At 45.4% G+C, this 11,563-nt stretch overlaps 1 protein-coding gene across 1 annotated transcript; it reads right to left on the minus strand.

The window, feature by feature from the left end:
• Positions 1 to 1,638: 1,638 nt before the first annotated feature.
• On the minus strand, positions 1,639 to 4,195 carry LOC110688597. The gene is made up of 2 exons (XM_021865362.1): positions 3,607 to 4,195; positions 1,639 to 3,305 (listed from the first exon to the last, which is right to left on the minus strand). The coding sequence occupies exons 1-2, from the start codon at positions 4,193 to 4,195 to the stop codon at positions 1,639 to 1,641; spliced, it is 2,256 nt and encodes a 751-aa protein (XP_021721054.1).
• Positions 4,196 to 11,563: the final 7,368 nt, after the last annotated feature.

The raw sequence follows: 11,563 nt of genomic DNA on the forward strand, positions 1-11,563 counted from the left end.
TAAATTTCAAGCTTAACCTTTTCACACTTGAGAATTTATTTACTAGACAAATAGTTTTGTTACAACAATTATGAAAATTAATAATATCAATTGCCGATAATGTATGTTATCTCTAAATATCAGTCATATAATCGGAACTCCTTGTTAAAATCATCACTTTATAACAGCCGTACAAGTTTCTCACTGACTCTATCCATAAGTTAATAACGAAATCTTAGGAAAAAAATGATAATGATAGATTCACTAATAATGAATTGTTTCCTTGTAAATATAACGTGACAATATTTTGATATAAATTTATTGGCCATTTAATGGCCACTGTATTAGATTAAATTACAGCGGTCTATTTATTTTAACTAATATAAACCGTCGATAAAGGTAATTTTGGATTTTTATGTTAGAAAACGTTGAAAAAAAAGCCTTAAAAAATCAATCACGTTCTAAACTTCTAACCCACTACCAATTCAGTTTTCTATTCACAAAGTAGTTTAGTTTTTTTTTTTTTTTTTTTTTTTTTTTTTTTTTTTTTTTTTTTTTTTCCTGCTATCGATTTGCTGCTTCAATCTAATTCTAATGGACCTGCCATGATGTTCTTGTGATTAGTGCAAATTTGTAATTGTCAATTTGTCAGTGTTTGTGAGAAAAAAAAAAGGTATTACTAGTATTTAAGATTGTCTAATGGACCTCCAAACACGGAGGCAATGGGATATTGAACTTTAATGGTGAAGCATGTAATGGAGATGATGGAAAAACTGATAGTTTTAATAGAATGATCATGGGTATGCTGATATACACATTATAATTGTTGTCAACCCTTCTTTCTTTACTCACATTACAAATAGGATGAGAATTTTTTTTTGAGGGAAACGGTTAGTGCAATTATATTAAAGAAAGATTGTCCAAAAGTACATACGAAGAAATCTCATTTGGGACGAGATATTCCCACAATTGTTCACGATCAATAGGCACTAACCTAGCTAGGTGATGGGCAACAAAATTCCCATCCCTTTTAACATGGGACCAACATATGGAAGAAAAACTCGAACTTACAGATATGATATCTTCTTGTATGCCATCAACAATAGCAAAAGAGAAAGATTCCTTCTTCAACTTTGTAACGAGGACCAAAGAGTCAGCTTCAAGGATAACATCCGTTAAGCCCTGGTCCTGGCCTTCTTCAATCCAAACCAAGCTGCCTTACTCTCTGCTATCAACGGCTCCCATCGAGCTCTAAACCTGCTAACTGCCGAGAATATGACATGGCCTCTGCTCTCCCGAGCTATAGCACCCAGCCTTACCTACCCAGCCATCCTCTGAAATTGCAGCGTCTACATTGATTTTCACCACACCGAAAGGGGGAGGCAGCCATACCGCTCTCCCACTGGGCTCTCTAGGAGGAGTAGTGCCCCCGTAAATTCTTTCAGAATACTCCCCAAAATCAGTCACCAACCTACTGTGTCTAAGTAGGATGCATTCATTCGAATCCCACTCATTTTCAAATACCCATTTGTTTCGTCGGAACCAAATAAACCAAGTGAGAAAGAGGCTTTTCTGATACATCACTTCTGACAGATTTCGAGCCCAGCTAAGCAGTGTGTCCCCAAATGAATCATGTGAAACTAGAGGGATACCTTCTTGTCAGCCGCTACGCATCCTTAGAGAACGCGTACTGGGGCATAACACCACAGCGTGGGAAGCTGTTTTTGGTTCAGTCTCGCAGCAGGGACATAAAGGATCATTGGTAATATGTCTGTGGGTCAGTAAGCTACGGATTGGCAGGGAATTTGAGCAACATTTCCAGAGAAAATGGAGAACCTTCGGGGTGGCCTTCGCTTTCCAGATTTCAACCCAATAGCGTTCGAAGTCATCAAGGGCTAGGGACTTACCCAAGATGTAGGCTGTTTTCACGCTATACAGGCCATCCTTTGACCATGCCCAAGTGAGAGTATCCTCTGGACTTCGTTCACTGATTGGGATGGCAAGGATGGCTTGCTTATCCCTATCATTAAACATACTCTCCACCTTACTCACATCCCAACCACAACCATCTAATTCCATCAACTCATTCACAGTTGAAGCCATGTTCGTCTGATTATCGCTCGTGGCGAATCTACTCATATCATCAATGAGCCACGGGTTATTCCAGATGTTGATCCTACGACCATTGCCAACTCTCCACAACATACCTTCATTGACGAGAGCCTTTGAGCCCCATAAACTCTGCCATGAATAGCTTGAAATCGGTCCTAGAGCAGCCTCGAATATAGAAGTTCTCGGGTAATATTTGGCTTTGAGAATACGACTAAAAAGAGAGTGTTCATTCGTTGCAAGACGCCATAATTGTTTCCCGAGAAGAGCTTCGTTGAAAATTCCTAAATCTCTGAACCCCATTCCTCCTAGACACTTCGGTTGACATAACGAGTCCCAACTCTTCCAATGAATCTTCTTACCTTTTTCATTCGACCCCCACCAGAATCGAGCCATCATCGCATGAATTTCTCTAATCAAGCTACTCGGAAATTTATACATCCCCATGAGGTATGTTGGGATGGCTTGGATGACTGACTTGAGTAGGATCTCCTTTCCCGCTCTAGATAAGAGTTTCTCTTTCCAACCTTGAATCTTCTTCAATATTCGATCCTTCACAGAAGCAAACACTGTTTTCTTTGATCTCCCTATGATAGTTGGCAAGCCAAGATACTTGATATGATTATCCACCATTTCCATACCAAGAATAGAGCTAAAAGTGATCTGAGATGGTAATTGAACTCCTCTACTGAAAGATACCTCCGACTTTTCCAGATTAATTTTTTGCCCGGAAGTTGCTTCATATTTGTTGAGAATATCAACAATGATTGAACATTCCTGTCGAGTAGCTCTAGTAAAAAGAAGACTATCATCTGCAAAAAACAAATGAGTAATCTCCGAGCCATTTCTACTAGCCCGAGCTCCATGGATCAATTTCTTCTCCGATGCCACCTGTAACATTCTGGACAATACATCAGCAACCAGAATGAAAATATAGGGGGAAATAGGGTCTCCCTGACAGAGCCCTCTAGAAGGAGTCAATGGGTCCGAAGGGATGCCGTTAATAATGAAGGAGTATCGAACTGTAGTCACAAAAGCCATGATAGTATCAACCCAAGCTCCAGCAAACCCCAATTTGGTCAAAAGTCTTCTTAGGAAATCCCACTCCACTTTGTCGTAAGCTTTGCTCATATCCAATTTCATCGCAATCGACCCACGACGACCCTTAGATCTCTTCTTCATAGTGTGGAAAAGTTCAAGGGCAATCAATGCATTGTCTGTGATAAGACGTTTAGGAACAAAGGCACTCTAGTTCTCAGTCACCATATTGTGAAGAAGCGGTTTTAGTTTGTTAGCCATCGATTTGGAAGCTAACTTGTACAACACATTGCATAGGGAAATAGGCCGGAATTGGGAAATACAATTAGGGTCATTAACCTTCGGGATGAGCGCAACATTTGTCTGATTAATCATATAAGGGAAAATTCTACCAGAAATAATGTTATAAACAAACATCGTTACATCATCACCTACAATATGAAAAAATTGCATGCAACCCATCCGGTCCAGGGGTCTTACAAGGACTCATTTGAGAAAGAGCAGCAAATATTTCAGCTTCGGAGTAAGCACGGCATAAAGATAAATTCATACCTTCCGTCACAAGTGTCGGAACACAATTGAGGACCTCTTCCGTCAAAGTATCATCCGTGGCTCCTTTGGCAAAAAGTGACCCATAGAAGTCGAGGATGATTTTCTCAATATCTTTATTCCCTGTAAGCCGCACCCCATCAGTGTTCATGAGCCCTTTTATATAATTTTTACTTCGTCGTTGAGCAGCCATGTGGTGGAAATATTTGGTGTTTCTATCCCCATCTTTGATTTCGAACACTCTCGAACAGAGGAACCAATATGCTTCGTTTTTATCATGAAGATCATTGAGAATCCCTTCGAGTCTATCAGACTCTTCGAAGTTTGCCTGGCAGCCCACGTTTCTCTTAGCCTCCTTCAAGACCTCTTCAATCTCAGCAATCTTCTCCCCTAGATCTTCGAAGGCATCCTTACTCCACAAGGTCAGCCCATGAGCAACACTTTGCAACTTGCCTGGCATGTCAAGATTGCAGGAGTCTGCCCAGGCCTTACGAATCACTTCCTCAATCCCTTCAGTCATCATCCAACAGGTCTCAAATCGAAACCTTTTTTTTTTCTTTTTCTTCCTCTTCTTACTCACCCTAGCCTCCGTATCTAGGAAAATTCCTACGTGGTCCGATTTAAACTTGGTTAAGTGGGCTACGTGAGCCTGAGATAACCAAGCACACCAATGAGCACAAGCCACAAATCTGTCCAGCCGCTCCCTCACAAAGCCGTCTTGAACATTCCCACGTTCCCATGTTACCCATGATCCTTCGTATCCAAGGTCTTTTAGGGAGCACTCATCACACTACAAGAAAAAGGCCAGATTCCGACGGACGTTTTCCGACGGACACCAAATTCCATCGAAAATCCTGCATATTCCGGCGGATTTATATTCCGTCGGAAATTTCCGACGGATTTCCTACGGAATAAAAATCCGTCGGAAATTATGGGCTTTCCGACGGAATATTTCGTCGGAAAATTAATATTCCGACGGAATATTCCGTCGAAACGCTAACTTTTCGACAGAATTAAAATCCGTCGAAAATTTCCAACGGAATATTTCGTCGGAACAATAAGTTTCCGATGGAATATTCCGTCGGAATCTTATTTAAAAAAAAAACAACTAAACCCTAATAAGTTTCCACCGCCACTTCCCCTTTCTCCTCTCCTCTTCTCTTCTCTTTCCTCTTCCTCTGAATTCCTCTTCTCTTCTCTCCCCCTTCTCTCTCTTCCGCCCGCTCTTTCTCTCTCTTCTCCTTCTCCTTCCTTCTCCTCCCTTCTCCTCTTTTCTCGTGGATTCTCCCTATCATGTCTCCTCTCGCTCGTCTCCTTGCGCAACCGGACCACCACCATCGCCGAATCTTCTTCCTTGCGCAACCGCCTCTACTAGCCACCATGGGGTGTATTTTGTTTATTTTTAAGGTTTTTTAGGCCAAATTCGACCATTAAAAGCCTAGATCTAGACTTTTAATGGCCGAATTTGGCCTTGTTAACCCGTTTTCGTCGATTTCATGGCCGAATAAGGTATGTTTTATTATTTTTTTTGTCGATTTCGGTTTTTTTTTTCTTTTTTTTTTTTTTTTTTAGATTTTTGGGTGTAACGTTGTTGTGTGTGCGTGTGTGTTGTGTGGGTGGAGATTTTTGAAGGTGGTGGGTGTTTTTGGTGGTTTTGTGAGTTTGGGTGGTAGATCTTTGGTTTTTGGTGGCGATTTTTGGTTTTTTTTGGATGATTTTGGGTTTGGGTGGGTGGATTAAGTGTGGGTTGTGGGTGGGTAGGGGGCGTAGGTGTAGCGTGGGTGGGTAGGGGGGTAGTCAGTAGGGGGGTGGGGGTGGGCTGGTGGTGGCGTGGGTTGGTGGGAAGTCAGGGGGGTGGTCTGGTGGTGGTGTGGGTGGGAAGGGGTGGCGCTGGTGGTGGGTGTGGGGTGGGGGGTGGTCTGGGCAGGGGTGGGGGGGCTGGTCTGGGCAGGGGTGGGGGGGCTGGTCTGGCAGGGTAGGGGGAGGGACTGGTCTGGGCAGGGGTGGGGGGGCTGGTTTTTTTTTTATTTTTTTTAATTGACTTTTCCGACGGAAAATTCCGTCGGAAGCTAATCCACCTCTGATGGAATTTTCCGTCGGAAAATTGCGACGGAATTTTAATTAAAGTCAAAATCGGCGCCGACAGAATTAGATCCGACGGAAATTCCGTCAGAAGAGGAATTTCTGTCGAAAAAGGCCGAATTTCCGACAAGGGGTGCTCCGACAGACTACTTCCGACGGAAAGCTTGATTCCGACGGAATTTCCTATGTTTCCGACGGGAAAATTCCGTCGGAATCCTGCTATTTTCTTGTAGTGTCAAGAAGCTCTCTAAACCGTCCATAGCTCGTTGTTCCCTCAACACCCCACCAACCTTTTCCTAAGAACTGAGGATTTCATTAAAGTCTCCCCCAAACACTGTAGGATAAGGCGAATCCAGGTAAAGGTCAGGCATAAGAGTCCAGGTATGAAACTTCAAAGACTTGTCGGCCCACCCATAGACTCCAATGAATCTCCAAATTCGTCCTCTTGCTTATGTGATATCACCACAAATATGGTGGTCAGAGAAAGAGACCAAAGTGAAATGAACTTCTTCTCTCCAGTATATACAAAGCCCTCCTGATTTACCTCTACTATCAACACCAACAGACCTCGAAAAGCCAAATTTATTTTTTAAATTTTCTGATTTTTTTTCTACTGATCATAGTCTCACTCAAGAAGATAATGTCCGGGCAAATGCTACTACTCCAATGGCGGAGCGCACGAATTGCACAAGGGTTACCCGCCCCCCGGCAATTCCAACACAGAATTTTCATTGCTCTTCAGGGGGTTGGACCGCTCCAACACCCCCTACTTGATTTACCCCGTCACCGGCAATTAATAATTTTGAGAGCTTCTGTTTTTTGTTGCCTTGCTGCTGAGCTAAACCTGTATCCAGACCAGAAAAGTCCCCCAAGATACGTTTCTTTGATCCCTTCCCATCAGCCTTGATTTCGTTGTGCATCCTGTTCTCTCCATCATGGGCTATCCCCCTCTTCCAGATCACAACTGGTTTGCAAACTCTAGTATCTTGAGCATCATGATCTGTTTCGGGGTTTTCTGATGTCCTGCGGGAGAGTTACAATTCCGAGACTGGAACCGGACGTCTGTACCTGCAAAATAACGGAGACTCCTGAGAGCTCCGCCTCCAACGGTCAAGTTAGTACCTGATTAAGGAGTAATCAATACAGAAAGTAAAGTAATGAGATCTCTCTAGGTGAGAGTGCTTAGTGTTGGTAATCTGCGTTGTTAGCGTGATTAGCCGGTTGTTAATAAGTCTGTTCTTCTCTGCTTGATCTCTTAATTATTCGGTTGTTTTTTTTGTTCCCCTGATTAATGAGGATTAATCGAGTATTTATAGCCTTGGGAAGCGTGCAACTCTCTAGGCTTAAGGTAAACCTAGGGCTGATCGGGCCTCTAGACTGAAATGGGCCTTGATGGCCGGTTGTCCCACTCGGCATGGGTGGACACGTGGCGTGTCTTAAGTGGTCCGTGGAGGACGTATCTGTGACTGACACGTGGCAAGCTCCTGTTGGCCTTCGTGAAGGACACGTGGCGGAACCTGGTTGGTCCACTTGTCAGACGGTGAATGGTGGATAAAAATCCCCTAATCATTTGCCCCTCACAGGTGGCACGCGACTGGTCACGTGTCGCCTGTGACAGGTGTCGCACGGTGACAGGCGACGGCCCGTTACAGGTGTCACCTTGCAGACGGCCGAGAGATTTTCCCGCCCAAATTTGAATTTGGAAGCGACCCTTCGCCTTCTCATTTTGCCTATAAAAGGAAGTGCTGACTTCGGTCATTTTCACATTTGAGAACTTTTGCGAGAACATTCGGACCCCTGAACTTGCTCTGACATTTTCGGACTTTTTCTGCCTACCGCCTGTTCTGACAAGCCGACTGACCCGAACTTCCAGGACTTCATCAACCGTCACCCGTTCAGGTAACTCAGTTCTCTTACTCTTAATTTTCTTTTTATTTTTTGAAATGGCACCATGGAAGCACACGACACGCCCTAAGTTAGTGATCAGCCGGTCACCGGGGACGGCTGAATCTAGGACTAGGAGTGCCGCCTGCCCTTTTCTGGACCCATCTTTGCCCTTTATACAAAGTCCGACTGAATCTGTGTCTATGCAGAACGTGATGGCCAGAACAAAAAAGACTGCTATGATATCAAACTCAGACGGCTCCTCCCAAAGGGTGCTCCTTAGCGAAACATCTGACCAGGCGCCAGATGTAGAACGAGGCGACTGTCAAGCTGACAGTGCTGAGAGAGGGACCAAGGTGTTCCCTTCTCATCTAACCGTGGACATGTCTAATTTTCCTTCTGCTCCTTCTAAGGGAGAGGAGGCGGGCCCCTCTAGGAGAGGGGAGGAGTCGTCCTCTTCGGACTCGTCAGGGGACGAGTCCGAATCCAGCTCTTCTGACCATAGTTCTTCTGGCTCAGAAGAAAAACATAGCCGCCTACAAGAGGCGAGAAGTTCTCATGCAGTGGAGAAGGGGGATAATTGGGCAGAGCCGTCCGCCTCTTACAGAGAGGAAAACGCCCCCTACTACTGCAGGGTGCCCCGGGGCCGGATTGCAACCATGCGAGACAACGTGGCGAGCTTTATTGCTAACCACAAAATGGGCCCGGAGTATTTACTGTTTGTGCCGGATCCAGAAGATACTGTCGTCTGGCCGGCTGGTACCAGCTATGGTGACGGCTGCTTTGGCTGCTATGTGGCGGCCATCAAAGCTGGACTGCGCTTCCCATTACATCCGGCTGTTCAGCGGATTTTAGATGGGTATGATCTGGGGTTATGGCAGTTAGCCCCCAACTCTTGGGTAAACGTACTCGGCTATGTGGCCGGGTGCGAACTGAACGGGGTGGAGCCAAGTTTTGAGGCTTTCGCCCACATGAACTATCTCAGCCGGACCCCCAAGTCGGGAGGTACCGGCTGGTATCAATTGACAAGCCATAGGGGTTACCTCATGACGAGAGGTAAGGCAAACAAATGGAAGGATTGGCGGAACACCTTCCTTATTATCGAGAGTTCAGACACGGAGCTGAACAAACGTTTTAATAAGTGGAACAGGGATCCACCTCTTCTCGCAGGCGGCCGCAGCATGCCGCCTGTTCCCCCAAAGGCTAAAAAAGAGATCCTAGACAAAGGACTCTTCAAAGTAGAGACTAGGGTGAACTCTACTTCAGGGGTACGAGAGCAAGTACCCCTAAATTGCGTCCCGAGCTTCAAGTGGCTCTATGACGAGTACTTCTTGGCCGCCTGTGGCCTCGGCAGTCGGTGCTCTAGAGGTAGCCGGCCTGACGAATACTCTGTTTTTTCACGCCTTGTTTACTTGGAATTTTTACTAACTTTGCTGTTTATTTCTTTCAGCCGACGCCATGAGTAAAATAACAGCATCTAAGACCGCGGCGGCCATGCTGCGGGTCTCACTAATGAAGCAGTCGTATGTCGACTCCCCCAGCAAGGAGGCACCCTTGGTAAGCTTTGAAAACTCCTCCTTTTAGTTGTATTATGCATATACTAACTCTTTTTGTTTTCAGTCTGGCACTCCAAGGGCTTCTTCCTCGCAACAGCCGGACCCCAAGGCCCGGAGGACGACTGTTGCAAGCTCTCCTGGGTCTTCCAGGAAAACAGTGGCGGCTGAGAAGCAGCCGGCCACTTCTTCAAAAACCCAGGCGGGGCCGCCTAGATGTATGGACACTTGCTTGTAAAAACTCACCCTTGCTTCCTTCTTGATTAGGTCTAACTTGTTTTTTCCTTTCGCTTAATGCAGCCGGCCCCCAGGGACTTGACTTGGTTGAGGTAGCCAAGTCAATGGTTAAAATAGTTCCTCCATCTGACAGGGAGGCGGTCAAGGGTGCCGGCACCCTTGACCTCGATGGAATTTCGGGGATCCTAGCTGAGGTATACTTAGCACCTTTTTGAGCTTTTGAGTTCCAGGACGCCTGTTAACTCTTTTGATTGGAAACTGACGCCTGTTTTTCTTTGTACTTAGGCCCTGCTCCGAGTCAACAGCCTTCGCAAGCCGATTGATCGGAAAAAACAAAGAGGTAAAGGCCGCAAAGGCTATGGCCGCCTCCAGCTGTGATAAGGCAATGTTTCAAATTGCCCAAAATGAAGTACTGACCCTTGATCTTCTTTATTATCAGGCGCAGGCGACCGCCGCTGTTCGGGCTCAGCTAGAGACGGCCCAAAAGAAGGTTGACGAGCTGGAGGGGACCGTCACCAAACTTAAAACCGAGCTGAAACCCCTTCGCCAAAAAATGCACTCTTACGAAGCCATGGAGAAATCTTTGGCTAACGTAAAAGAACGCCTGGTGAACCAGGAGAAGAGTCTTACCCAAGAGCTCTCGGACAAGGCCGAGCAAGAGAAACAAGAGCTCGTCCGGGAGATGGTGGAAGACTCCGCCCAAATCCAACGCATGACCTGGGAACGACTGTTCCCCAGTGCCGACTTTGCCTCATGGGAAAGAACGTACCGCCAGTGTTCGGAAATATATAATCAACAGATCCTGGCGGCTGCTGAAGAAGAGGCGATGGACGTTGCGTTGGAGGAGGAAGAGCCGGTTGTGGCGCTTGTGCCACTTGGGGGTAAGGCATCAAAAAATGATGCAGCTAAGGCCGAGTCCAGCAAGAAGAGTGCTGACCAGGCGGCTGCTGCTGATACTGAACTGCCCCCTTCTTAAGCTTTAAGTATATTTTTTTCTTTTCACGGCCTGCGTGCCGTTTGCTTTGTAATTACCCGGCCAGGGGGCCGGGGTTTTGAATATTCTGCTGGTCTTTTATGGCCGGCTCATTTTAATCAAATATTTTGTTTTTGTTCAAATTTGTCTAAGTATTTGAAGTTTGCTCACTTGACCGACTGTTGTGTATGGCCAAACGTTTAGACAGGTAAGTATGCCGCCTATGCCCCTGGACGACTGGTTGTCTGTTTCCAGGATAGATGATCAGTCGGCCATTTAATCAATCGGTATTCGAACTCTTTATTCAATTTGACCAAGTAAATAGAATTACCTAGTAGCCAAGGATTTTAAGTAGGAAAACAAGCGGCGGGTACCGGTTGTTTCCCTTTATTGCCAATGTTGGCTTTAAACTCGTTATTTTTTAACCTAGCAAGAGTATTGGTTGAGAGCCTTTGTTTATTAAAAACAAGTGGACGACTCATACCTTTTAGGCTTCATACTAAGTTTGAGTGACTATTGAGGTAACATAGGAGTTACTTAGTCTTTGTCACAATCTTGATTGAGTAGTAGAGGTATCAGGCGGCGTAGGCCGGCTAGACCCCTTGATTCACCAATGTAAGCTATTAACTTAATAGGTTATCCAGTAGGAATAGGGGTTCGAGTGCCCTTGTTTGTTTAAAACAGGCGGACGACTCAAACCTTTTAGGTTCCATACCAAATTTGAAGGAGTGACTATGAGTTAACTTTGGAGTTACTCAGTCGCCGTCACTTTGTTTGAGAAGTAGAGGTACCAGGCGGCGTAGGCCGGCTAGACCCCTTGATTCGCCAATGTTTGTTGGCTATTAACTCAATAGGTACCCCCTGCATTTATCCCAAGTAATACAGGCGGTCATCTGACTCAGATGTCAACTGCTACCACTGGTTTGGTTAGTGATAGAGTTATCCTTGTCTCAAAAACGGCTACGTGGTTGCCCTTTAGGACAGTCGTATAGGTGCCGTGTAATTAGTTTATAGAACAATGTTCCACCCAAAAGGGAGCTGCTCTCTGCGACGAATTTCATCCGGAGGGATGCCGTCGGACGCCTGCTATGATGTTGGGACAGGTCGAATTAGTTTTTTAGTTTTGATCAGGTGGATTGGCGCCTGGTCTGATCATTCG

Source organism: Chenopodium quinoa, unplaced genomic scaffold (genome assembly GCF_001683475.1).
Source record: "Chenopodium quinoa cultivar QQ74 unplaced genomic scaffold, ASM168347v1, whole genome shotgun sequence".
Taxonomy (NCBI): Eukaryota; Viridiplantae; Streptophyta; class Magnoliopsida; order Caryophyllales; family Amaranthaceae; genus Chenopodium; species Chenopodium quinoa.

Coding starts and splice junctions, on each gene's coding strand:
- LOC110688597 (XM_021865362.1), bottom strand. CDS start 4,195: ATGACTGAAGGGATTGAGGAAGTGATTCGTAAGGCCTGGGCAGACTCC. Junction 3,306..3,606: donor TCTTTCTCAAATGAGTCCTT/GTAAGACCCCTG, acceptor GTCTTATCACAG/ACAATGCATTGATTGCCCTT.